The 25,771-nt window shown below is 45.5% G+C and overlaps 2 protein-coding genes across 3 annotated transcripts; both read right to left on the bottom strand.

Moving 5' to 3' along the window:
• Positions 1 to 312: 312 nt before the first annotated feature.
• On the bottom strand, positions 313 to 2,211 carry LOC307128495 (cystatin-like protein). The gene is made up of 4 exons (XM_079820403.1): positions 1,662 to 2,211; positions 1,407 to 1,511; positions 1,239 to 1,307; positions 313 to 1,113 (listed from the first exon to the last, which is right to left on the bottom strand). Exons 1-4 carry the CDS (start codon positions 1,836 to 1,838, stop codon positions 1,030 to 1,032), a joined length of 435 nt encoding a protein of 144 aa, XP_079676529.1. The 5' UTR covers positions 1,839 to 2,211; the 3' UTR covers positions 313 to 1,029.
• Positions 2,212 to 5,180: 2,969 nt separating this feature from the next.
• On the bottom strand, positions 5,181 to 19,129 carry LOC307128490 (cystatin-like protein). Of its 2 annotated transcripts, none has more exons than XM_079820397.1 (4): positions 18,893 to 19,129; positions 18,641 to 18,745; positions 18,476 to 18,541; positions 5,181 to 5,657 (listed from the first exon to the last, which is right to left on the bottom strand). In XM_079820397.1, the coding sequence occupies exons 1-4, from the start codon at positions 19,067 to 19,069 to the stop codon at positions 5,535 to 5,537; spliced, it is 471 nt and encodes a 156-aa protein (XP_079676523.1). In that variant the 5' UTR covers positions 19,070 to 19,129; the 3' UTR covers positions 5,181 to 5,534. The 2 variants fall into 2 exon arrangements, with proteins under 2 accessions (XP_079676523.1, XP_079676522.1); XM_079820396.1 differs by lacking the exon at positions 5,181 to 5,657 and adding an exon at positions 17,351 to 18,350.
• Between the last annotated feature and the right edge of the window lie 6,642 nt (positions 19,130 to 25,771).

Here is a 25,771-nt window from a genome sequence, read left to right as displayed (position 1 = left end):
CACAGTATCAGACATTGTCATTCAGAACGTGACATTGACATGCCATTTTATAGCTTTAAAGTTGTGGTAGAAATTCCTCTACCACCTGAGTAAGTTAAAGCAGGTTTCCCAGACACTACACATGTACAGTAACTCTAGGCGTCTCCACTTCGACCTGTTTGAGTGGGACGACGTCTCATCCCTTATGAACACACTGTCTCTGAATAAGGGCTCTAGTGTTCCCTTCAGCACTATCACTTGAGAACAGAAGTAGGCCTAAGATCTCTAGTGTTCAGCTGTTGTGCAGCAGTAATCAGACAGACTCCAGACAATGCCTTTGAATATGCTTTATTCACGCCGGAGGACCTCGTGTCCGTCTCAGAGAATCCCTCCAACAAAAAGAGCACAACCGCTTTTATAGAACAGGAGCAGGAAAAAGGTGATTCATTACAACATGATTAGTTCTTTATAATTCAGCAAACCCTTCTGTTACTGGTAAAAGCAAATCTGGATTTCTTGAGTACTTCAGTTACTCAAGGCATGAGGTTATATTTAGACAGATCTAGTTTTGTTTCCCCAGCGTCACACTGCGGGACATCTGTTCACAGATCTTTCCTCATCTTTCACCTCAAATTCAGTGCCGATAAATGGCCTAAAGTTCAAGATTTGTAACATTTTATTCATGGAAACTTTGGGGACAATTTTAAAATATGTTTTCTATAAGGAATATTTAGACATTTTTTTGTTAACTTTTTAAACAATAATACATTTTACTCGTATGTTATTCAACACAGGGCGTACTAATATAAAGACTACTGTATTTTACATATTATAGTATGGAAAATTACATCATTACAGTGAAACATATTGAGAGAACTGCAAGTTGAGCAAAAATACACATTAATTTTCATAATTAAATTCCAGATGAAGAAACTTGGCCTGATAGATCAGTTTTATAGGGTACATTTCATTAGTAGGGCTTTTAAAATAAAATGTTTAATTCATATCCTTGATCGTTTTTGTTTCTCTCATATATCTCCGACCCCATGGCTACATGGCCCATGACAACAGAGATCCACTTCCAGGATGACGATTTCCTGAGGACTTCAAACATTCTGACATGGTTTGTTTAATCTGCAATGAGAACAGTTCAAACCTTTTAGTGCAGGAATATCTTGATCTTGACAACATAAAGGTTGGATCATGAGGGTAAATTAAGGAGGTCTTTGTCCTCAATATGTGACTAATATGTGATTTACCTTTGTTGAGTCTCTGGGACGAAGAAAACAGGACATGGATCCACGACATTCAACACAAGAAACTTGAGGCTGAGAAAAATACAACAGAGCTGTGAGAAACTGTAAGCTTTTCTTCTACAATGACTCCATACAGTCGAGATCCTTCAGTGAGAGCGAGTAGTTACTTACTCTAGCCTGATCTTGGATTTTACAGTCTTTCTGATGGACTCTTGGTGTCGTGTTGTCACATGAGGTGGGTTTTAATAACACAATAAGCATGCGCTTCTCACGATTCTGTCATATAGAGATACAGGTAAAGCATAAAGATGACAACCATACATGTAGGAGATGTTTAAATATTTTTACCAGCACGTTAAGGCAGATGCATAAGCACAGAAAACAATCAAAACACAATTACAGTAAAATGATAAAGGTTTAACTTACGACATGTAAAATGGAATCATAATCAAGGTGTTGGGTTAGTCCATGTTCCTCATTGGCTTGTGTTATTGCCCTGTCAATAATCTCTGTGTTATGTTGGCTTAGTTGCTCATATTCAGTGTGTCCGTCTGTTGACTCCAGCAGGAACAGAGCGCTGAGCAGGAACAGTAAACCTCTCATCTTCACAGTAACTGATGTTCTGCACTGTTTGCCTGATCTGAGTCAGAACCGGTCTCTGGTGTCACGGCTACACAGATCACCACAGCTGTGATTGGCTGCTTTGTGACCAGAGGTCCTCCCCTCAGTCCCCAGGATGATGAAATATGTCAGGGTTTCTGCAGGTTTTTATGAAGATATGTTTAATAAGCCTTTATAAAGACACTTTTAAGACCAAGTCAAGATAAAGAGTAAATGGAAGAATACACTGTCAGTAAAAAAGTTTTCAAACATATTTTGGTAAAAAATAAAAAACCCGCCCCAAACAACTCTGTTCTTTGGTCAAAAGAGTGCTCTGGACCGAAGGTCAAACACAGCAACTAAAAACTAAATAAACAAGAAATACTAGAATTAAACACTGTAGTTGCCTATGGTTAGGTACGAAAGGTACAAAGGTATGCTATAATCAATTCCGTTGTTTTTGTTTTTTTACTTTTAATAACTTTCTTGATTTCACGTCAATGGTCCTGCAGTGTGAGAAATAAATTTCTTGAAAAGGGGCTTATATTCCCTGTAACTTCTCAGTTAATATTATATTATGAAAAGAATGTATGCAGAATAACACAGTTCAAAAAATGTTTCTTTAAATGGAATTACTTTAAATTGCTTGAAAGTTAACTTTAAATGGAGTTTCATATGATATTGTACACAGTATCAGACATTGTCATTCAGAACGTGACATTGATATGCCATTTTAAAGCTTTAAAGTTGTGGTAGAAATTCCCCTACCACCTGAGTAAGTTAAAGCAGGTTTCCCAGACACTACACATGTACAGTAACTCTAGGCATCTCCACTTCGACCTGTTTGAGTGGGACGACGTCTCATCCCTTATGAACACACTGTCTCTGAATAAGGGCTCTAGTGTTCCCTTCAGCACTATCACTTGAGAACAGAAGTAGGCCTAAGATCTCTAGTGTTCAGCTGTTGTGCAGCAGTAATCAGACAGACTCCAGACAATGCCTTTGAATATGCTTTATTCACGCCGGAGGACCTCGTGTCCGTCTCAGAGAATCCCTCCAACAAAAAGAGCACAACCGCTTTTATAGAACAGGAGCAGGAAAAAGGTGATTCATTACAACATGATTAGTTCTTTATAATTCAGCAAACCTTTCTGTTACTGGTAAAAGCAAATCTGGATTTCTTGAGTACTTCAGTTCCCATTCAGTCGGTCACTCTCGACGCCACGTCGGAGTACCGACGAATTGAGAATGAGGAGATGTCGTCACGACACAGCGCCCCGCCCCCCTTCCGCCATTTTGGGGGTCTGCCCGCCAGGTAATGGATTCGGACAGAGACTGGAGAAGAGATATTCTGATGATTACTATGTACATAGTTTTCCAAACTCAACTGAACATGAAGTTTTAATCCACCCAAGCCGATCTGAGAAAGCAGCGGCTGGTAAACGTATGCCATTATTTCTCCACAGGGTGTCAGTCATGGTCTAAACTAATGATCGCGATGCTGAAGTGTGAGACACTTGATCAAAACGAACCTTTATTTATTTGTATTAAACGTGTTGATCACTATTCTGTCATTTTTCATTGTCAGTCATTTTACTGTATGTTATAAGCATGTTTATGCATTTTCGGTCGACGAATCGTGCCTAGAGTTCGGGCCGGGTGATACCCACGTGGTGTTGAGACCCCGGCCTGGCTATGTGCCCAAGGTTCCTACCACTCCCTTCAGGGACCAGGTGGTGAACCTGCAAGCGCTGCCCCCGGAGGAGGCAGACCCAGCCCTAGCTTTGCTCTGTCCCGTCCGCGCTCTGCGGGTTTACGTGGATAGAACCTGAAAGCTTCAGAACCTCAGATCAGCTCTTTGTCTCTCACGGAGGCCAGCAGAAGGGAAAGGCTGTCTCCAAGCAGAGGATGGCCCACTGGATAGTAGATGCCATCACCTTGGCTTACCAAGCACCCTCCTGGAGGTGTTGCATCCTCCTGGGCGCTGGCACGTGGCGCCTCACTGTCAGACATCTGTGGAGCTGCGGGCTGGGCGACACCCAACACGTTCGCTAGATTCTATAGCCTACGTGTAGAGCCGGTCTCCTCCTGTGTTCTCACCTCAAACGGGTAGAAGCACTGAGAGGCCCCGGCTCTTGTCGGCTTGCTGCGCTACGGCGCTTATATTCTCCAGAAGCAAACTCTGTGAGTCCTCCACCGCCCTCGGTGCCGGACGTGGCGGAACGTCTGGCATCAGGCCCCTTGCCGCTGAATCCTTGAGAACCGGTATTGGGCTTGGGCCATATGAGTGACCCTGCGGGGATCCCATATTTTCTTCCACGGTCGCTCCTACGGGAAGCCGGTGTCTTTCCCTTGGGAGAGCCTTCCCTGCAGTGGGACTGAGCCCCCTTCTCCTTGCGGGCTACGGCTCAGCATTGTACTCCACATAACTCCTTCGGGGTACGATGTGGGCTCCGCAGCATTCCCTTCTCTAGGGCACGCTTTCCCAGTGTTATCCAATAACCACTGAGCGGGTCATGCGGAACAGCAGTGATGGACTTCCCGGTGTGAGCCCCGTCTCATCAGGTAAGAGAGCTCAGGCGGCTCACACAGGGAACTGGATGGGGGCAGAAGCCATGGCGCTTTGGTAGGGATTCCTATTCGTCGGTACTCCGACGTGGCGTCGAGAGTGACCGACTGAATGGGAACGTCTCGGTTACGTATGTAACCCTCGTTCCCTGAAGGAGGGAACGGAGACGCCACGTCCCGTCGCCATGTCCTCTGTAACCTGCTGGGGTGCCTGTCTACCTACCCGGCTCCTCAGCAAAAGGCTGATTTGATGCAATCACCTGTGTCTCATTTATACCCGCACGGCGTGGCATGAGCACCTGGTGCAATCATTGCATGCCAATGTGCATTGGCTCATTTAGTTACACTCGAAGTAGATTGGCTCTCGCGAGCGAGATTCCTATTCGTCGGTACTCCGACGTGGCGTCTCCGTTCCCTCCTTCAGGGAACGAGGGTTACATACGTAACCGAGACGTTACTCAAGACATGAGGTTATATTTAGACAGACTTCTAGTTTTGTTTCCCCTTTTGTTTTATTGGGACACGCTCAAGTGTTGGGGACATTTCGCTTTCAAAAGATGTTAATCCTGAAAGAAAAAGAAATGTTAGTTATGATAATTTTTTTTTTAAATAATTAACAAAGCCAACAGTTAGTATTTGACCTTCAAGTCCTACATCAATTTAAAACACCAATGAAAACAAGCGAAACACCAGAATAACAGCATCACACTGCGGGACATCTGTTCACAGATCTTTCCTCATCTTTTACCTCAAATTCAGTGCCAATACATTATCTATAGATCTGTCACATTTTATTCATGGAAACTTTGGGGACAATTTGTTTTCTATGAAGAATATTTAGACATTTTTTAACTTTTTAAACAATTATTAATTTGACATTTGTGTTATTCAGGTCATACTAATAAACATTTCTCTTTTTTACATATTATAGTATGGAAAATTACATAATTACAGTGAAACATATTGATAAAACTGCTAGTTGAGCAACAATATACATTAATCTTCATAATTCAATTCCAGATGAAGAAGCTTGGCCTGATAGATCAGTTTTATAGGGTACATTTCATTAGTATTTTTTATTTATTTTTATTCATATGGTCAGTTGCAAAGATCCTTGATCGTTTTTATTTCTCAGATGCATCCCAGACATCCAGTTTGTTGCTGATTTTCTGACAACAGAGTTACATCTCCAGCAAGATGAGTTTTCACTGGTGGTGGTGAGGACTTCAAACATTCTGACATGATTTGTTTAATCTGCAATGAGAACAGTTCAAACCTTTTAGTGCAGGAATATCTTGATCTTGACAACATAAAGGTTGGATCATGAGGGTAAATTAAGGAGATCTTTGTCCTCATGGATCCACTACATTCAACACAAGAAACTTGACACTGAGAAAAATACAACAGAGCTGTGAGAAACTGTAAGCTTTTCTTCTACAATGACTAGCATACAGTCGAGATCCTTCAGTGAGAGCGAGTAGTTACTTACTCTAGCCTGATCTTGGATTTTACAGTCTTTCTGATGGACTCTTGGTGTCGTGTTGTCACATGAGGTGAGTTTTAATATCACATTAAGCATGCGCTTCCCACGATTCTGTCATATAGAGATACAGGTAAAGCATAAAGATGACAACCATACATGTAGGAGATGTTTAAATATTTTTACCAGCACGTTAAGGCAGATGCATAAGCACAGAAAACAATCAAAACACAATTACAGTAAAATTATAAAGGTTTAACTTACAGCTTTTAAAATGTTGGCAAAATCAAGGTGTTTGGTTAGTCCATGTTGCTCATTGGCTTGTGTTATTGTCTTGTCAATAATCTTTTGGTCATGTTGGCTTAGTTGCTCATATTCAGTGTGTCCGTCTGTTGACTCCAGCAGGAACAGAGCGCTGAGCAGGAACAGTAAACCTCTCATCTTGCACAGTAACGTTTCGGTTACTAACGTAACCTCGGTTCCCTAAGATGAGGGAACGAGTATTGCGTTTTGCTAAAACGCTATGGGGGAATTCCTTTCCTCGAGATATTGAAGCAAATATTTATCCAAAAATACCTTTTACACGCAGTGCAGCTGCACAACTCTCAGCAGGAAGCAGCTGCGTGCTGATTGGCTGTGCCGCTGCAACTGCAGCAACCTATAGCAAGACCGTGGGGCGGGACGGACCAATCAGGTCCTTCTAAATTCCCACCACAAGGGGCAACAGAATTTGCATAGCCAAGGGTATATAAGACCCCCTCTCGCAAGGTTAGTCAGGTTAATCGACTGAAGCGACTCCTGAGCAAGTAAGCAAGCACGGCAAGCAAAACGCAATACTCGTTCCCTCATCTTAGGGAACCGAGGTTACGTTAGTAACCGAAACGTTCCCTTACGCGAGTACTCTCGTATTGCGTTTTGCTAAAACACTATGGGGGACCAATGCAAAACGCTGTGCTTGCTTAACGGCTCTAAAGCCGACGACACCAAACCCAGGTCAACCTAGGTGGGCCTGTAATATGATATCATTAATCCAAAATGAGCCAGACCTGAGTCGGGCCCTAATGAGAATGAACACGATATACGTGCAATAAAATAAAGTATAGACCAGACATAGTCGGGCCAGGAACAATGAGTGTCCAGATAATTCGAGCCGTATAAGGAATGTGCTTATGACTTATACAATATTTAACCCAGGCCGGACTTTTCGAGCCTTAAGGGGTTAAATCTGTTTACACAGCAAGAAGCCCAGCTTGTAAAGCCGGAACATCTAAATTATAGAATCTGATAAAAGTGGACGGGGAGGCCCAGCCTGCCGCCGCACAGATATCATCCAGAGAAATGCCAGTAGACCAAGCCCACGAAGAGGCCATGCCTCTAGTAGAATGGGCTCTAATGCCTAAGGGGCAGCTGAGATCTTTAGACTCATAGGCCAGTGAGATAGCATCCACTATCCACCGTGACAAGGTCTGCTTTGTAACCGCGCACCCTCGGGTACGGCCGCCAAAGCACACAAAGAGCTGTTCAGTTTGCCTGAAAGCAGCGGAACGCTCTATGTATATTCTCAGCGCTCTGACAGGACAGAGCAAATTAGCATCTTCTTCATCTAACGGTGATGAAAGTGCCGAAAGTGAAATGACCTGTGCTCTGAACGGAGTTGAAAGCACTTCAGGTACATATCCATGTCTTGGTTTGAGGACGACTTTGGAGTTTTTTTGGCCCAAATTCCAGACACGAGGCGCTCACTGAGAGCGCATGCAGATCACCCACTCACTTAACTGATGTGATCGCTAGCAGAAAAGCGGTCTTTAGTGACAGGAGCTTTAAGCTCACCGAATGCAGAGGCTCAAATGCAGAGCTCTTCATGGCATCCAGGACCGTGGACAGGTCCCATATAGGGACTGAAGGGGGGGGCGAGGTGGGTGAAGCCTTCTAGCCCCCTTAAGGAAGCGAACAATGAGATCGTTCTTCTCTAGTGACAGTCCGTTCACTTGAATGTGATACGCTGCTATAGCAGCCACATAAACTTTGAGCGTGGAGGGGGAACGACCCGCGTCCAGAAGCTCTTGTAAAAATGTAAGCACCTCTGACACTGCACAATTATGTGGGGTCAGGCTTCGTGCTTTACACCAGTCCAAAAAGACTGACCATTTGCCTGAATAGAGCCGCCTAGTCGCGGGGGCTCTAGCTTCAGTAATAGTATTCAATACATTTTCAGAGAGGTTCTCATGTACCCGTTGGTGGGCCAGACATGAAGCGCCCATAGATCGGGACGGGGATGCCAGATCTGCCGTTCCGCCTGCATGAGGAGGTTTCTCCTCAGCGGGATCAGCCACGGAGCTGTATCTGACATCTGACTCAGCAGTGAGAACCAAGGTTGATTTCTCCAAAGCGGGGCTATTAAAAGCACAGCGCATTTGCTCTCCCTGATCCTCTCTATGACCTGAGGTAACATTGAGATTGGGGGAAAAGCATAGAGAGGAAGGTTGGGCCATTCGTGGGCCAACGCATCCTTGTGCTTGGAGAAATATATTCGGCATTGAGCATTGTCTTGTGAGGCGAAAAGATCCACTTTTGCCTCTCCAAACCTGCCCCAAATTGTCTGAATTGTATGTGGGTGAAGAGACCACTCTGCAGGGGACACTTTGCCCCTAAACAGCATGTCCGGACCCAAATTCAGAATGCCTGGCACATGAGTCGCTCTCAGCGAGCTCCGATTGTGCTCTCCCCATATTAGGACTTCCGCCATTGAGTGCAGATTGATAGATTTCAGACCGCCTTGGCGATTTATATAGGCTACCACCGACCTGCTGTCCGTTCGGACCAGGACATGGTGGTGTTTTATGTATGGAAGGAAAGCTCTTAGCAATAGCGTGACCGCTTTCATCTCTAGACAGTTTATGTGAAGGCTCTTCTCCGAGTCTGACCAGAGACCGGAGATTGGCCTGCCCTCGTGAAGGGCTCCCCAACCTAGGTTGGATGCATCTGTCGAGATAACTTTCCACTTCGTAACAGTGCCCAAACTCACGCCCGTCTTGTACCAGACAGGATTTTTCCAAGGAGCCAGAGCCAACACACAGCTGTGGTCTGCCTTGATTTGCAATCGGCCCGAAAGCCATGCGTGAGCTGGAACGCGGCGATTCAGCCAGTGCTGTAGGGGGCGCATGTGCAACAGACCTAGTCTGAGAACTGGCGCCGCCGAGGCCATGAGACCCAACATCCTCTGAAAGTGTTTGAGAGGAATGCGTGCACCGGACCTGAGGGAAACTGCTCGGTTCTGAACAGAGAGCGCGTGCTGTGACTTCAGCCGCTCATCTGCAGTGAGTCCAATACTGTTCCCAGAAACAAAACTTTCTGTGTGGGAGACAATAAACTCTTTGCCACGTTGATTCTGAGTCCCAAGCATTGTAAATGGTTGAGAAGCCAAGATCTGTGGTTTAATAACTGTATCTCTGACTGAGCTATTATGAGCCAGTCGTCGAGATAGTTGAGAATTCTCATTCACCGAAGCCTCAGCGGGGTTAGCGCCGCTTCCATGCACTTTGTAAACGTGCGGGGAGCCAGAGATAGACCAAAAGGTAGCACCTTGTATTGGTATACTTTCCCCTCAAAGGCGAATCTCAAGAATGGCCTGTGATGAGGGGCTATTTGTATGTGGAAATAGGCATCCTCTAGATCCACAGTGAAAAACCAATCTCCCGGACGAATGTGCGCAAGGATTTGTTTCATTCTCAACATTCTGAACGGGCGCTTCATAAGGGCTTTGTTCAGGTGTCTGAGATCTAGGATGGGTCTGAGACCACCGTCCTTTTTTGGTACAAGGAAGTAACGACTGTAAAAGCCCGACTCGCTCTGTGAGGGGTGTACGGCTTCCACCGCTCTCTTTATTAACAGTTTTGATATCTCGGTTCGAAGCACGTGACTTTTGTCGCTTCTCACCGTTGTCTCTTCCACAGCGCGAAAGCGCGGTGGTCTGCGAGCAAACTGTAGCGAGTAACCTTGTTCTATTATGTTCAACACCCATCTCGAAATGCCGGGAATGGCCTGCCAGGCCTCGGCCTTCGAAGCCAGGGGCTGAATTAATCTGTGGGGCGAGTCGCAGAGTAACAGGGACTCGGTGGCCCGATAATTTTGTGCTAAGTTGGCGCTTATGAGGGAAATGTTTCCCGCAGCCTGAGTGCAGGGGGCCGGAGGACATAGAATATTGGTGCTTTTGTACTGTGACTGTGAGAATAGTGTTTCCAGCCGCCTGAATGCAGGGGGCTGGGGAACATGGGGGAGTGCTTGAGTGTAGGGGTACATGCTTTAATGCTGGCACACTGCCTACAGAGAAAAAGCTCTTTTTGTGACTCATATGGGTCGCCGTGAAAACGGCGTTTGTGTACAGGCGAGCGCGCTTGCTTGCGGGCTCGTTGGCTGTGAATGTGGCGTTCCCAGCCATCCCGAAGGGAGCTGGGGAACGTTTTAGAAGAGAGCGAGGTGGTACACCGGCCGAAGCGGGCACTATCCACCTTCTCTTTATACCTCTGGCTAGGACGGCTTCGGAGGCTCAGGTTTCAACACATTGCTGGGTCGGGGACCTCGACGCTCCGGCGGTCTGCTGCGGCTCGTAGAGCGGGAACGCTGTCCGGGCTTAGAAGTCGCGCGAGGCTGGTGAGCTGAAGGCGGTGCCTTGGTGGGCTGGGCTGGTCCAGCTTTAGCGTGACGGCTAGCAGAGGAGCTGGAACGCTTAGGCAGGAAATGTCGCATTGCTTGCGAAGCCTTCTGTGCTTCAGTGAAGCGCTCCGTGAACACAACCACGGTGAGACCAAATAATCCTGAAGGCGACATGGGCGCGTCCAGGAAAGCGGTCTTGTCCGCGTCCTTCATTTCAGTCAGGTTGAGCCACAAATGGCGCTCCAACACCGTCAGGCTGGCCATACATCTGCCGATCGCCTGAGCGTTGGCCTTGGTGGCGCGCAGGGCCAAGTCAGTGGCGCCGCGCAGATCCTTCCGAGCCTCGTTGTCAGGAACAGACTCATCCAGGGAACGGAGGAGTTTGGCCTGGAAGCACCGCCATCGAGTGTAGCGCTGACGCCGCCTGGCCGGCGGAGGCGAATGCTCGACCGGCGAGGCTGGAAGTAGTGCGGCAGGCCTTGGAAGGGTGCACAGCCTTTGACTGCCATCCTCTGGCGGAGGGCGGGCAAAGGTGTGCAGCGACGAGCGTCATCGACCACCGAGAGCACTGGAGAAAAAGAGGATTTGGCGCGAGAAGAAAATGGCGCCTTCCACGACTTTGTTAGCTCCTCGTGGACTTCTGGGAAGAAGGGAGCGGGTCTTTGAGCGGTCGGTTGACGGCGGTTCTCGAAAAACCACTCATCCAGTCGGCTTCTCGTGGGCTCCTCAGGTTGAGACCAGTCAATGCCGAGGTCGTCCATGGCCTTGGTGAGCAGACGCATAAGCTCAGCGTCGACTGAGGTTATGACGCCGCTAGCCGTCCGCGTCGAAATGGCGTGCTCCGAGGCGGTATCCAACCACCCGCTTCCGGATGCAGCAAGGGAAAGGCTGTCATCCTCTTCCTCCTCCGGTCCGCCGAAGGAAACAGCAGCAGCCGCCATGCGAGGGGAGCTGTGCTGTTCCTCGACAAACATTACGGGCGATGGCGAGGCACGCGGGGACATGCCCGGCGTGTGCTCGTCAGAGCGCTCCGGTGGCCTCTTGTCGCGACGTTTTTTCTTCCGTGGCTCGAGAGGCTGAGAGCAAGGGACGGGATTCGAGTCGAAGCTGGCGAGCCGAGCCCGAAGGGTCTGCAGCGCCAGCTCATCGCACTCCGGGCAGCCGCCCTGGTTGAGTGCAGTCTGCGTGTGGTCTCGTCCGAGACATGACACGCAGATGATGTGCCGATCCTCGTCCGCGATAAAACCTCTGCACGAGGTGCAGAAACGAGACATTTGAAACAACGTCTCGGCTCTTTTTGGATGTGTAAAACACAGAAGGTATTGAAAAGGATATGTGCCGGATGGCGCAGCTGGAAGGCAGGCTGAAGGCGGAGAATCCGACGTCCTCAGGCTGCAGTGTTCCGCTGGGTGCGTGTCGACGGCAGGCTTCGATCCGGAGCTCAGCGAGAGCAAGTCGCTGAAGAAGAATTAATCTGACTAACCTTGTGAGAGGGGATCTTATATACCCTTGGCTATGCAAATTCTGTTGCCCCTTGTGGCGGGAATTTAGAAGGACCTGATTGGTCCGTCCCGCCCCACGGTCTCGCTATAGGTTGCTGCAGTTGCAGCGGCACAGCCAATCAGCACGCAGCTGCTTCCTGCTGAGAGCTGTGCAGCTGCACTGCGTGTAAAAGGTATTTTTGGATAAATATTTGCTTCAATATCTCGAGGAAAGGAATTCCCCCATAGCGTTTTAGCAAAACGCAATACGAGAGTACTCTCGTAAGGGAACTGATGTTCTGCACTGATTTGCCTGATCTGAGTCAGAACCGGTCTCTGGTGTCACGGCTACACAGATCACCACAGCTGTGATTGGCTGCTTTGTGACCAGAGGTCCTCCCCTCAGTCCCCAGATGATGAAATATGTCAGGGTTTCTGCAGGTTTTATGAAGATATGTTTAATAAGCCTTTATAAAGACACTTTTAAGACCAAGTCAAGATAAAAAGTAAATGGAAGAATACACTGTCAGTAAAAATGTTTTCAAACATATTTTGGTAAAAAATAAAAAATAAAAAACCTGCCCCAAATAACTCTGTTCTTTGGTCAAAAGAGTGCTCTGGACCGAAGGTCAAACACAGCAACTAAAAACTAAATAAACAAGAAATACTAGAATTAAACACTGTAGTTGCCTATGGTTAGGTACGAAAGGTACAAAGGTATGCTATAATCAATTCCGTTGTTTTTGTTTTTTTTACTTTTAATAACTTTCTTGATTTCACTTCAGTGGTCCTGCAGTGTGAGAAAAATTTTTTTTTGAAAAGGGGCTTATTTTCCCTGTAACTTCTCAGTTAATATTATATTATGAAAAGAATGTATGCAGAATAACACAGTTCTAAAAATGTTGCTTTAAATGGAATTACTTTAAATTGCTTGAAAATTAACTTTAAATGAAGTTTCATATGATATTGTACACAGTATCAGACATTGTCATTCAGAACTTGACATTGACATGCCATTTTAAAGCTTTAAAGTTGTGGTAGAAATTCCTCTACCACCTGAGTAAGTTAAAGCAGGTTTCCCAGACACTACACATGTACAGTAACTCTAGGCATCTCCACTCCTAGTTTTTTTACCCCTCTTTTCCATAATATTAGTTTTTTTCTGATATTATAATTTAGTTTATCACACAATTAAAGTCTTGATAAGTTTTTTTTTTGGTCGTTCTTTCGATTATTCATTATTTTTCAATTAATCATGACTAGCATTCCTAGCATTTTCTCGCATGATTAGCATTTATATGCTTTTCAAAACTTGCACTTGGGCCAAAGTTAGTGTGTATGAATATAACAAAAGGGGAAATATATCTATCTATGAAGTTTTTGTCAGATATGACATTATACACTGGCATTATTTTTGTTTTCTCTTACAGTTTCTCTCAGTCGCTCTGGTACATTTATCAAATCATCCTCGACATTTGCAAAACAGCAAGTGCATTTTCTCAAAACAATTCGTACAAATAGCAAAACACCATGGATGACCTGCAAAAGCCAGTCTCTTGCTCAAAATCCTTAGTTCATCTCTCAAAAGTAAATATTTGTGTACGGATAATGTCACCGGTGCAGGCCTGGGCGGACTCGGATGACCAGCCGCCCCTGACTCCAGACACCACCGTGAGGAGCCGACACCACAGGCACGCAACAAACGGACAAAGGAGGAGGCAAGTAATTGAGTTCAAAAATAATAGTCTTTATTGAATAATAATCAACTTGAGGAAATAATGAGCAACTCCTGTCATCTCAGGCTATTGGACCAGAGTAGCCGCTGGAACGATTTTCCACTGTCTTCGGGGGACAATGGAGCGATGGTGGCTAGGAAGGCTTACTCCACGGCGTTGCTGCACATCTGCAGGACTCAAATGGTAAGTAGCAGGTAATGTTCACTTTCTCAACAGCAGATTCTCTTATCAGGACGTGAGAGGGAAATTTTGACTTTAAAACTCACTTCACAGCGTTGCTGCACATCTGCAGGACTCTTCCCTCAACATCAGACACTTTCATCAGACATTAGCGAGAGACTCAATAGGCAGCTTTACCAGCGATGTTGTACATCTTCAGAGCTCCATCAATACGTATAACAATTCAGACTTTTCCACAGCCATACGGTTCTTCACGAGACTTGTAATTTCAGAGAGAGAGAGGGTTAACAGGAGCCTTCAATGAGGGATTACTTCACGACAGTACTCAGTGGAAGAGAGAATAGTACAAAGCATTACTTCACCAGTTCAGTTGTATCGTTCTGGAATTTGGAGGGGGACAAGTAGATAATTTCACAAGAATGGAAGCAGGCGTTGGGAGACTCTTCTCAGCATAGCACACAGCACTCGTGTTCACTACAAATCCACAGCATTAATTCAGCGTGCATCAGGTAAGGCAAACAACTGCAAATCACTCACACAGTAGGGCTGATCAGAAGCCTCGCTTCATCCATGCATTTGAATGGGAATATTCAACTCTCAATTCCTCTCCAGCGTATCTGAAACAGATGTCCTCCTCAATAGTAAATTTCACATTCACAGTCTTTTCTTCCAGCTTTACATTTGATTCAACGATGTAATTAATTCACTTATCTTTCTCTCTTCTTCTTCCGGCACAGATCCAAGCAGCAGTTCAATCCAGTTATATTCCACAAGCAGCTCTAAACGACAGACTCCAATGGCAGTTAATCACTTACACGAATTTCCAGGATTACAGCGTCCAATGTAAGCGCTCAACCAGGAGATCTTCTACCCCAAGACACAACGACAGAGACCCAGCCAAACAGCTGATTAACTGAACACCGATTGACTTTTACCAGCTCGACCTCAACCCTGACTTCCTTCTTCTCTTCTGAATGGCTCTTTTATCCTCCTCTTGTGAAGCGGAAAGCCTGTGCAAACACCGCTCCTCTCTCTCTCACACCTGCCGTGCATCAGCAGTAATTAGGTTGGACTAGAGCTGTGTCCCAAAGTGAAGGGCACGCACTTCGAAGACCACATTTGAAGTGCGATTGCGTCATTGCAGCACTACGAAGGGTGTCCCAATGTGAAGGCTGCACCCTCTGAAGGCCACATTTGAAGTGTGATTGCGTCACAGCGGCACTACGAAGGGTGTCCCAATGTGAAAGCTGCACTTCCGAAGGCCACATTTGAAGTGCGATTGCGTCACAGCGGCGCGACGAAGGCTGCCGCAAGTCTAAGCGACTTCAAAATGCGCCCTCCGTTTCTCAGGCAAAGGAAGGGTACAGCAGATGGAACCTTACCACAACTTCGCAGCCTACCCTATCCCAGAATTCATAGCACACTGGTGACTACAGGATTTGACTGGTCCGCATTCCCGCGGCACTCGATCAGAGTGGGATTAAATTAAAATTTAAATTTAAATTAAATTAAAATTTAAATTTAAATTTAAAATTAAATTTCCCAGTGAAAGACGGTAGCGGTCGGCAAGTCTAGTCTGCATACTATTGAACACAACATTGCAACCGCTTGAACTTAGAAGTAAACAAAACGTTTAGTGCATTCGGTGCGGACTGAAAGTAGCCCAGACGAGCATAAAGCATTCTAACTGTAAAGGCTTGCAATGCTCGCACTCGTCTGACTCAATGCAGCGACCGAATGCTCTTCCCCAAATACACACAGCAATAAACGTGCACATCCAGTTCTATTTGAAAGAGAACATGGATATACAGCGTTTTACTCTGCTGACTCGTTTCCAACTGATTAGATTTAACTAGAACTCTTTTTCTAGTTAAGTTAAGGTTAAGTTCTAGTTAAGGTCTTTTTCTAGATGTTTCTTTGTAACAGAGATGAGAAAGAGAGAGAAAAATCTGCACACTGCCATGTTGAAAACTAACTCCTAACAAAGATCTCAAGTTGAGTCTTGAAAGAGAGAGAGAGATTTATTTATTTATTTATTTATTTTTTCAGAGACTTTGTAACACACCATAACACAGAGTTGGTCTGAAAACAAAAAGACCTGGTTTGCTCCAGCTGAAGCTCATCTATTTATAGCCTCGTGCAGCAGGTGCGCCTATGACGTCACCGGCCGAGGCTATAAATACCTCCGGGTCAATTTCATTGACGTGTTTTCACACTATTTTCACAGCTGGTTATGTCAAAGACATTTCCCATTTGCATAAGCTTATGCAGCATTGAGTGTAGCTTTTGAAAGGGAACATCATTACCTGCAAAAGTCTCTTGCTCAAAATCCTTAGTTCATCTCTCAAAAGTAAATATTTGTGTACGGACAAGACAGTCAAATTGCTTAGTCATGTAGTCAATATAACATTGTCCACTGGAGGGATGTTCTGATGTAATGTGGCTAAAGTTTTAATGACAATTATTGTAAATTATTGGTTACACCTTAGGCTTAGTGTATGTATGAGTTTGATTGCAAGAGACTGGACAAGATTCACATTTACACTTTTACTGTTTGTACTGTAGTTTGTTGACAGACCATGTCATTGGGATCCAGAAAGGAAATACAGCACAACATAGCACAAAAAAAAACAAAACAAAAAAAAATTAGAAGTGTGAACGTCTAATGGAAATGTATAGAAATATGCTTGACATATTATGACAACTTGTTCAACCATTTTACATGTAAAGACTTATGCTATGAACTAATGCCTAAATGTTGTGTGGGGTGAGACTATTCAACAGAGACCCATTATAACACATTTTGATCAACATGACATAAGCAACTGATAATGTAGAAAACAGCAGATAATTGTACATAATCATTTGCATGGATGTACACAAGCATTTGCAACTTGTTCAAAGAAATGAGAAACTGCTGTAATGTGCACAAGTGACACAATGATGTGAAGATTGAACAGGTAGCTTTGAGAATTTCAATTCTGATCTGAGAAATGTACCAAAGTGACTGAGAAAAACTGTAATATTCATTCGTTCTCTGCATTTGTTGTTATTTTATGATTGTTTTAATTCCTTACTTTAAATGGAGTTTCATATGATATTGTACACAGTATCAGACATTGTCATTCAGAACGTGACATTGACATGCCATTTTAAAGCTTTAAAGTTGTGGTAGAAATTCCTCTACCACCTGAGTAAGTTAAAGCAGGTTTCCCAGACACTACACATGTACAGTAACTCTAGGCGTCTCCACTTCGACCTGTTTGAGTGGGACGACGTCTCATCCCTTATGAACACACTGTCTCTGAATAAGGGCTCTAGTGTTCCCTTCAGCACTTTCACTTGAGAACAGAAGTAGGCCTAAGATCTCTAGTGTTCAGCTGTTGTGCAGCAGTAATCAGACAGACTCCAGACAATGCCTTTGAATATGCTTTATTCACGCCGGAGGACCTCGTGTCCGTCTCAGAGAATCCCTCCAACAAAAAGAGCACAACCGCTTTTATAGAACAGGAGCAGGAAAAAGGTGATTCATTACAACATGATTAGTTCTTTATAATTCAGCAAACCTTTCTGTTACTGGTAAAAGCAAATCTGGATTTCTTGAGTACTTCAGTTACTCAAGGCATGAGGTTATATTTAGACAGATCTAGTTTTGTTTCCCCTTTTGTTTTATTGAGATACACTCAAGTGTTGGGGACATTTCGCTTTCAAAAGATGTTAATCCTGAAAGAAAAATAAATGTTAGTTATGATTAATTTAAATTAAAAAAAATAATTAACAAAGCCAACAGTTAGTATTTGACCTTCAAGTCCTACATCAATTTAAAACACCAATGAAAACAAGCGAAACACCAGAATAACAGCGTCACACTGCGGGACATCTGTTCACAGATCTTTCCTCATCTTTCACCTCAAATTCAGTGCCAATTAATTGTCTAAAGTTCAAGATTTGGAACATTTTATTCATGGAAACTTTGGGGACAATTTTAAAATATGTTTTCTATAAGGAATATTTAGACAGTTTTTTGTTAACTTTTTAAACAATTATACATTTTACTCGTATGTTATTCAACACAGGGCGTACTAATATAAAGACTACTGTATTTTACATATTATAGTATGGAAAATTACATCATTACAGTGAAACATATTGAGAAAACTGCAAGTTGAGCAAAAATACACATTAATCTTCATAATTAAATTCCAGATGAAGAAGCTTAGCCTGATAGATCAGTTTTATAGGGTACATTTCATTAGTAGGGTTTTTAAAATAAAATGTTTAATTCATATCCTTGATCGTTTTTGTTTCTCTCATGCATCCCAGACCCCTCGCTTTCTGACATCAGAGTTCCTCCTCCAACAAGATAAATTCTCCCTGGTCGTGAGGGATTCAAACATTCGCCTTCCTTTTGTTTAATCTGCAATGAGAACAGTTCAAACCTTTTAGTGCAGGAATATCTTGATCTTGACAACATAAAGGTTGGATCATGAGGGTAAATTAAGGAGGTCTTTGTCCTCAATATGTGACTAATATGTGATGTACCTTTGGTGAGTCTTTGCGAAGAAAACAGGACATGGATCCACGACATTCAACACAAGAAACTTGAGGCTGAGAAAAATACAACAGAGCTGTGAGAAACTGTAAGCTTTTCTTCTACAATGACTCCATACAGTCGAGATCCTTCAGTGAGAGCGAGTAGTTACTTACTCTAGCCTGATCTTGGATTTTACAGTCTTTCTGATGGACACTTGGTGTCGTGTTGTCACATGAGGTTGGTTTTAATATCACATTAAGCATGCGCTTCTCAGGATTCTGTCATATAGAGATACAGGTAAAGCATAAAGATGACAACCATACATGTAGGAGATGTTTAAATATTTTTACCAGCACGTTAAGGCAGATGCATAAGCACAGAAAACAAACTTTTTCATCAATTAAAATGATAAAGGTTTAACTTACGACATGTAAAATGGAGGCAAAATCAAGGTGCTTGTCTCTTCCATGTTCCTCATTGGCTTGTGTTATTGCCTTGTCAATAATCCTTTGGTCATGTTGGCTTAGATGCTCATATTCAGTGTGTCCGTCTGTTGACTCCAGCAGGAACAGAGCGCTGAGCAGGAACAGTAAACCTCTCATCTTCACAGTAACTGATGTTCTGCACTGTTTGCCTGATCTGAGTCAGAACCGGTCTCTGGTGTCACGGCTACACAGATCACCACAGCTGTGATTGGCTGCTTTGTGACCAGAGGTCCTCCCCTCAGTCCCCAGATGATGAAATATGACAGGGTTTCTGCAGGTTTCATGAAGATATATTTCATAAGCCTTTATAAAGACACTTTTAAGACCAAGTCAAGACGTTTTAAAGAGTAAATGGAAGAGTACACTGTCAGTAAATAAGTTTTCAAACATATTTTGGTAAAAAAAAATGCCCCAAACAACGTCTTTTCTTTGGTCATAAGAGCGCTCTGGACCGAAGGTTCATTTTCCATCAGGAAACGACCCTAAGCACAGCCAAGATCTCTAAGGAGTGGCTTCGGGACGACTCTGTGAATGTCCTTGAGTGGCCCAGCCAGAGCCCAGACTTGAACCCGATTGAAAATCTCTGGAGATCTGAAAATGGCTGTGCACCGACGCTCCCCATCCAACCTGATGGAGCTTGAGAGATCCTGCAAAGACCAATGGGAGAAACTGCCCAAGAATAGCTGTGCCAAGCTTGTACACTGTAATCCCTGAAATTGTTTTAATTAAAATTATTTAGGTACAATAAACATAAACTCCAACAGATTTGTTCAATTACTCCATGTTTTTCGTTTGTTGTACGATTTGCATGATTTTTTTCATTCTATTTAATTGTTTAAATTAAATGTACTTAACAGAGCCTATTTTAGTCGGTTGTCAATGCAATGCAATACAAGGAAGATGCCCAAGTTGTAAGTCCCTTTGTATAAAAGCGTCTGCTAAATGCATAAATGTACATGTAAATGTAATGCTGATTGGCTCTTTGAACTGAAGTCAAGCATGGATGCAGCTGCGAGCATTTTTATCTACGTTTGCTGGTGAGTATAGGCCTTGTAACTTCACATTTTGGTCTCAAACAGCTAATACATTATTAATCCCTAATAAATTGGATGTATAACAGTTAGCCAGTAAAACAAAATGTAAGTTTAGGCTGTGTTTACACTCAAAATTATTTTACGAGACTGTTGACTTTATTTAAACAATTTATTTTGTTTAAGGTTTTCATTTTGAAATAACTAAATAAATCAACTGAAGATAAAATAAGACATTAAATCTCTGAAGATCTCAGCAGAGGAGGATTAAACCACTCCACAAACAGCATTACCAGCTTCATGCATTACTAATCAAATTGACTTTATTTCTGTTTCACCATGATGGAGATAAGTGTTTGTTTTAGTTGGACTCTTGACCCTTAGCTCTTTAACATCAGTTTTTTTTTCTTTGGCTGCTTTAACTGTGTGTTTAAAAAAAAAAAAAACACTTTAGTTATGCCAAGACAAGCCAAAGAGAAAATGTGATATGGTGACTTTGGCTTATTGATGATTATGACGTCATCATGTAGTGGCTGAATCACTAATCTCATTCAGACTCAAATGTTCTGGTTATAGAGGTAATGTGTTATCAATTTTGTATTTACGTGATGTTATTTATGTTATTCTACAGCATGAGATCCAGCACTGTTATGGTAATTGAATAATATTCAATATTTTAAAATCATGTAGTGCTCAAAAGGTTTAAATCTACGGCATGACTTATACACATGCAGACATCAAGAATGTATTAATCTCACCAATGATGACAATGAAAAGCTTCATGCTGCACTGCATGCTGGGTACCACCAATCAAAACTCCCCCGTGGGTCCCAGCATGCACTGCGGCATGAATAAATTATGCGTCTGATTTGTGACATTCTCTTTTATTCTTACAATTTGTTTTTCCTTGCCATAACAAATGTCCTTTATAAACACACAGTTAAAGCAGTCAGTGAAAAACTAAAGTTAAAGAGTCAAGGGCCAAGAGCCGAATTAAAACAAACACTTATCTCCATCATGGTGACCTAAAATTTCAATACCACTGAATTAAAAACTGTTAGTTCAATTAACTAAAAGTTGTTAATTAAATGCTGTTGAAATCTTAAGTACATTAAACTGGAATAGTTCCCTTTCGAGAGTATGGCGAGACCGCTGGGTGGGACGGACCAATCAGGTCCTTCTAAATTCCCGCAACAAGGGGCAACAGAATTTGCATAGCCAAGGGTATATAAGATCCTGTCTCGCAAGGTTAGTCAGGTTAATTCTTCTTCAGCGACTAACCTCGCTGAGCTCTGGATCGAAGCCTGCCGTCGACACGCACCCAGCGGAACACTGCAGCCCTGAGGACGTCGGACTCTCCGCCTTCAGCCTGCCTTCCAGCTGCGCCATCCGGCATATATCCTTTTATAACATTCTGTGTGTTTGCACATTCAAAAAGAGCCGAAACGTTGTTACAAATGTCTCGTTCCTGCGCCTCGTGTAGAGGTTTTCTCGCGGACGAGGATCAGCACATCATCTGCGTCTCATGTCTCGGACGAGACCACGAGCAGGCTGCACTCAACCAGGGCGGCTGCCCGGAGTGCGACGAACTGACGCTGAAGACCCTTCCGGCTCGGCTTGCCAGTTTCGACCCGAATCCCGTCCCTTGCTCTCAGCCTCTCGAGCCACGGAAGAAGAAACGTCGCGACCAGAGGCCCCCGGAGCGCTCTGACGAGCACACGCCGGGCATGTCCCCGCGTGCCTCGCCATCGCCCGTAATGTTTGTCGAGGAACTGCACAGCTCCCCTCGCATGGCGGCTGCTGCTGTTTCCTTCGGCGGACCGGAGGAGGAAGAGGATGACAGCCTTTCCCTTGCTGCATCCGGAAGCGGGTGGTCGGATACTGTCTCGGAGCACGCCACTTCGACGTGGACGGCTAGCGGTGCCAGAACCTCAGTCGACGCTGAGCTTATGCGCCTGCTCACGAAGGCCGTGGACGACCTCGGCATTGACTGGTCTCAACCTGAGGAGCCCACGAGAAGCCGACTGGACGAGTGGTTTTTTGAGAACCGTCGTCAACCGACCGCTCAAAGACCCGCTCCCTTCTTCCCAGAAGTCCACGAGGAACTAGCAAAGTCGTGGAAGGCGCCATTTTCTTCTCGCGCCAAATCCTCTTTTTCTCCAGCGCTCTCGGTGGTCGATGGTGCTCAGAAAAAAGGATACCAAGCCCTTCCTCCCCTCGAGGAAGCCGTCGCTGCACACCTTTGCCCGCCCTCCGCCAGAGGATGGCAGTCAAAGGCTGTGCACCCTTCCAAGGCCTGCCGCACTACGTCAAGCCTCGCCGGTCGAGCATACGCCTCCGCCGGCCAGGCGGCCTCAGCGCTACACTCGATGGCGGTGCTTCAGGTCTTCCAGGCCAAACTCCTCCGTTCCCTGGATGAGTCTGTTCCTGATAGCGAGGCTCTGAAGGATCTGCGCGGCGCCACTGATTTGGCCCTGCGCGCCACCAAGGCCAACGCTCAGGCGATCGGCAGATGCATGGCCAACTTGATGGTGTTGGAGCGCCATTTGTGGCTCAACCTAACCGACTCGGACAAGACCGCTTTCCTGGACGCGCCCATGTCGCCTTCAGGACTATTCGGTCCCTCCGTGGTTGGGTTCACGGAGCGCTTTACCGAGGCGCAAAATAAGTGTTCCAGCTCCTCTGCTAGCCGTCACGCTAAAACTGGACCAGCCCAGCCCACCAAGGCGGCGCCACCAGCTCACCAGCCTCGCGCGGCTTCTAAGCCCGGACAGCGTTCCCGCTCTACGAGCCACAGCAGACCGCCGGAGTGTCGAGGTCCCCGACCCAGCAATGTGTCAAAACCTGAGCCTCCGAAGTCGTCCTAGCCAGAGGCACAAAGAGAAGGTGGATAACACCCGCTTCGGCCGGTGTACCACCTCGCTCTCTTCCAAAACGTTCCCCAGCTCCCTTCAATCAGGTGGCTGGGAACATCACATATACAGCCAACGAGCCCGCAAGCAAGCGCTCTCGCCTGTACACAAACGCCGTTTTCACGGCGACCCATATGAGTCACAAAAAGAGTTTTTTCTCTGTAGGCAGTGTGCCAGCATTAAAGCATGTACCCCTACACTCAATCACTCCCCCATGTTCCCCAGCCCCCTGCACTCAGGTGGCTGGAAACATTATTCTCACAGCCAACGAGCCCATACCCAAACGCGCTCGCCTGTACACAAGCACCAATATTCTATGTCCTCCGGCCCCCTGCACTCAGGCGGCGGGAAACAATTCCCTCATAAGCGCCACCTTGGCGCAACATTATCGGGCCACCGAGTCCCTGTTACTCAGCGACTCGCCCCACAGATTAATTCAGCCCCTGGCTTCGAAGGCCGAGGCCTGGCAGGCCATTCCCGGCATTTCAAAATGTGTGTTGAACATAATAGAACAAGGTTACTTGCTACAGTTTGCTCGCAGACCACCGCGCTTTCGCACTGTGGAAGAGACAACGGTGAGAAGCGACACAAGTCACATGCTTTGAACCGAGATATCAAAACTGTTAATAAAAGGGAGCGGTGGAAGCCGTACATCCCTCGCAGAGCGAGTCGGGCTTTTACAGTTGTTACTTCCTTGTACCAAAAAAGGACGGTGGTCTCAGACCCATCCTAGATCTCAGACATCTGAACAAAGCCCTTATGAAGCGCCCGTTCAGAATGTTGAGAATGAAACAAATCCTCGCGCACATTCGCCCGGGAGATTGGTTTTTCACTGTGGATCTAGAGGATGCCTATTTCCACATACAAATAGCCCCTCATCACAGGCCATTCTTGAGATTCGCCTTCGAGGGGAAAGTATACCAATACAGGGTGCTACCCTTTGGTCTATCTCTGGCTCCCCGCACATTTACGAAGTGCATGGAAGCGGCGCTAACCCCGCTGAGGCTTCGGGGAATGAGAATTCTCAACTATCTCGACAACTGGCTCATAATAGCTCAGTCAGAGATACAGTTATTAAACCACAGATCTTGGCTTCTCAACCATTTAAAATGCTTGGGCCTCAGAATCAACGTGGCAAAGAGCTCATTGTCTCCCACACAGAAAGTTTCGTTTCTGGGAACAGTATTGGACTCACTGCAGATGAACGCGCGACTGACGTCACAGCGCGCGCTCTCTGTTCAGAACCGAGCGGTTTCCCTCAGGTCCGGTGCACTCACTCCTCTCAAACACTTTCAGAGGATGTTGGGTCTCATGGCCTCGGCGGCGCCAGTTCTCAGACTGGGTCTGTTGCACATGCGCCCCCTACAGCACTGGCTGAATCGCCGCGTTCCAGCTCACACATGGCTCTCGGGCCGATTGCAAATCAAGGTAGACCACAGCTGTGTGCTGGCTCTGGCTCCTTGGAAAAATCCCGTCTGGTATCAGACGGGCGTGAGCTTGGGCACTGTTACGAAGTGGAAAGTTATCTCGACAGATGCATCCAACCTAGGTTGGGGAGCCCTTCACGAGGGCAGGCCAATCTCCGGTCTCTGGTCAGACTCGGAGAAGAGCCTTCACATAAACTGTCTAGAGATGAAAGCGGTCACGCTATCGCTAAGAGCTTTCCTTCCGTACATAAAGCACCACCATGTCCTGGTCAGAACGGACAGCAGGTCGGTGGTAGCCTATATAAATCGCCAGGGCGGTCTAAGATCTATCGATCTGCACACAATGGCGGAAAAAGTCCTAATATGGGCAGAGCACAACCTGAGTTCGCTGAGAGCGACTCATGTGCCAGGTATTCTGATTTTGGGTCCGGACATGCTGTTTAGGGACAAAGTTTCCCCAGCAGAGTGGTCTCTTCACCCACATACGATTCAGACAATTTGGGGCAGGTTTGGAGAGGCAAAAGTGGATCTTTTTGCCTCACAAGACAATGCTCAATGCCGAATATATTTCTCCAAGGATGCGTTGGCCCACGAATGGCCCAACCTTTCTCTTTATGCTTTTCCCACAATCTCAATATTACCTCAGGTCATAGAGAGGATCAAGGAGAGCAAATGCACTGTGCTTTTAATAGCCCCGCTTTGGAGAAGTCAACCTTGGTTCTCACTGCTAAGTCAGATGTCAGATACAGCTCCGTGGCTGATCCCGCTGAGGAGAGACCTCCTCATGCAGGCGGAACGGCAGATCTGGCATCCCCGTCCCGATCTATGGGCACTTCATGTCTGGCCCACCAACGGGTACATGAGAACCTCTCTGAAAATGTATTGAATACTATTACTGAAGCTAGAGCCCCCGCGACCAGGCGGCTCTATTCAGGCAAATGGTCAGTCTTTTCGGACTGCTGTAAAGCACGAAGCCTGACCCCACATAATTGTGAAGTGTCAGAAGTGCTCACTTTTTTACAAGAGCTACTGGACGCGGGTCGTTCCCCCTCCACGCTCAAAGTTTATGTGGCTGCTATAGCAGCGTATCACATTCAAGTGAACGGACTGTCACTGGGAAAGAACAATCTTATTGTTCGCTTCCTTAAAGGGGCTAGAAGGCTTCACCCACCTCGCCCCCCCTTCAGTCCCTATATGGGACCTGTCCACGGTCCTGGATGCCATGAAGAGCTCTACATTCGAGCCTCTGCATTCGGTGAGCTTAAAGATCCTGTCACTCAAGACCGCTTTTCTGCTGGCGATCGCATCAGTTAAGTGAGTGGGTGATCTGTACGCGCTCTCAGTGAGCGCCTCTTGTCTGGAATTTGGGCCAAACGACTCCAAAGTTGTCCTCAAACCAAGACATGGATATGTACCTAAAGTGCTTTCAACTCCGTTCAGAGCACAGGT

The sequence above is a fragment of the Gobio gobio genome, assembly GCF_949357685.1.
Source record: "Gobio gobio genome assembly, chromosome: 6".
Taxonomy (NCBI): Eukaryota; Metazoa; Chordata; class Actinopteri; order Cypriniformes; family Gobionidae; genus Gobio; species Gobio gobio.
This window is presented reverse-complemented; position numbering and strand designations above follow the sequence as displayed.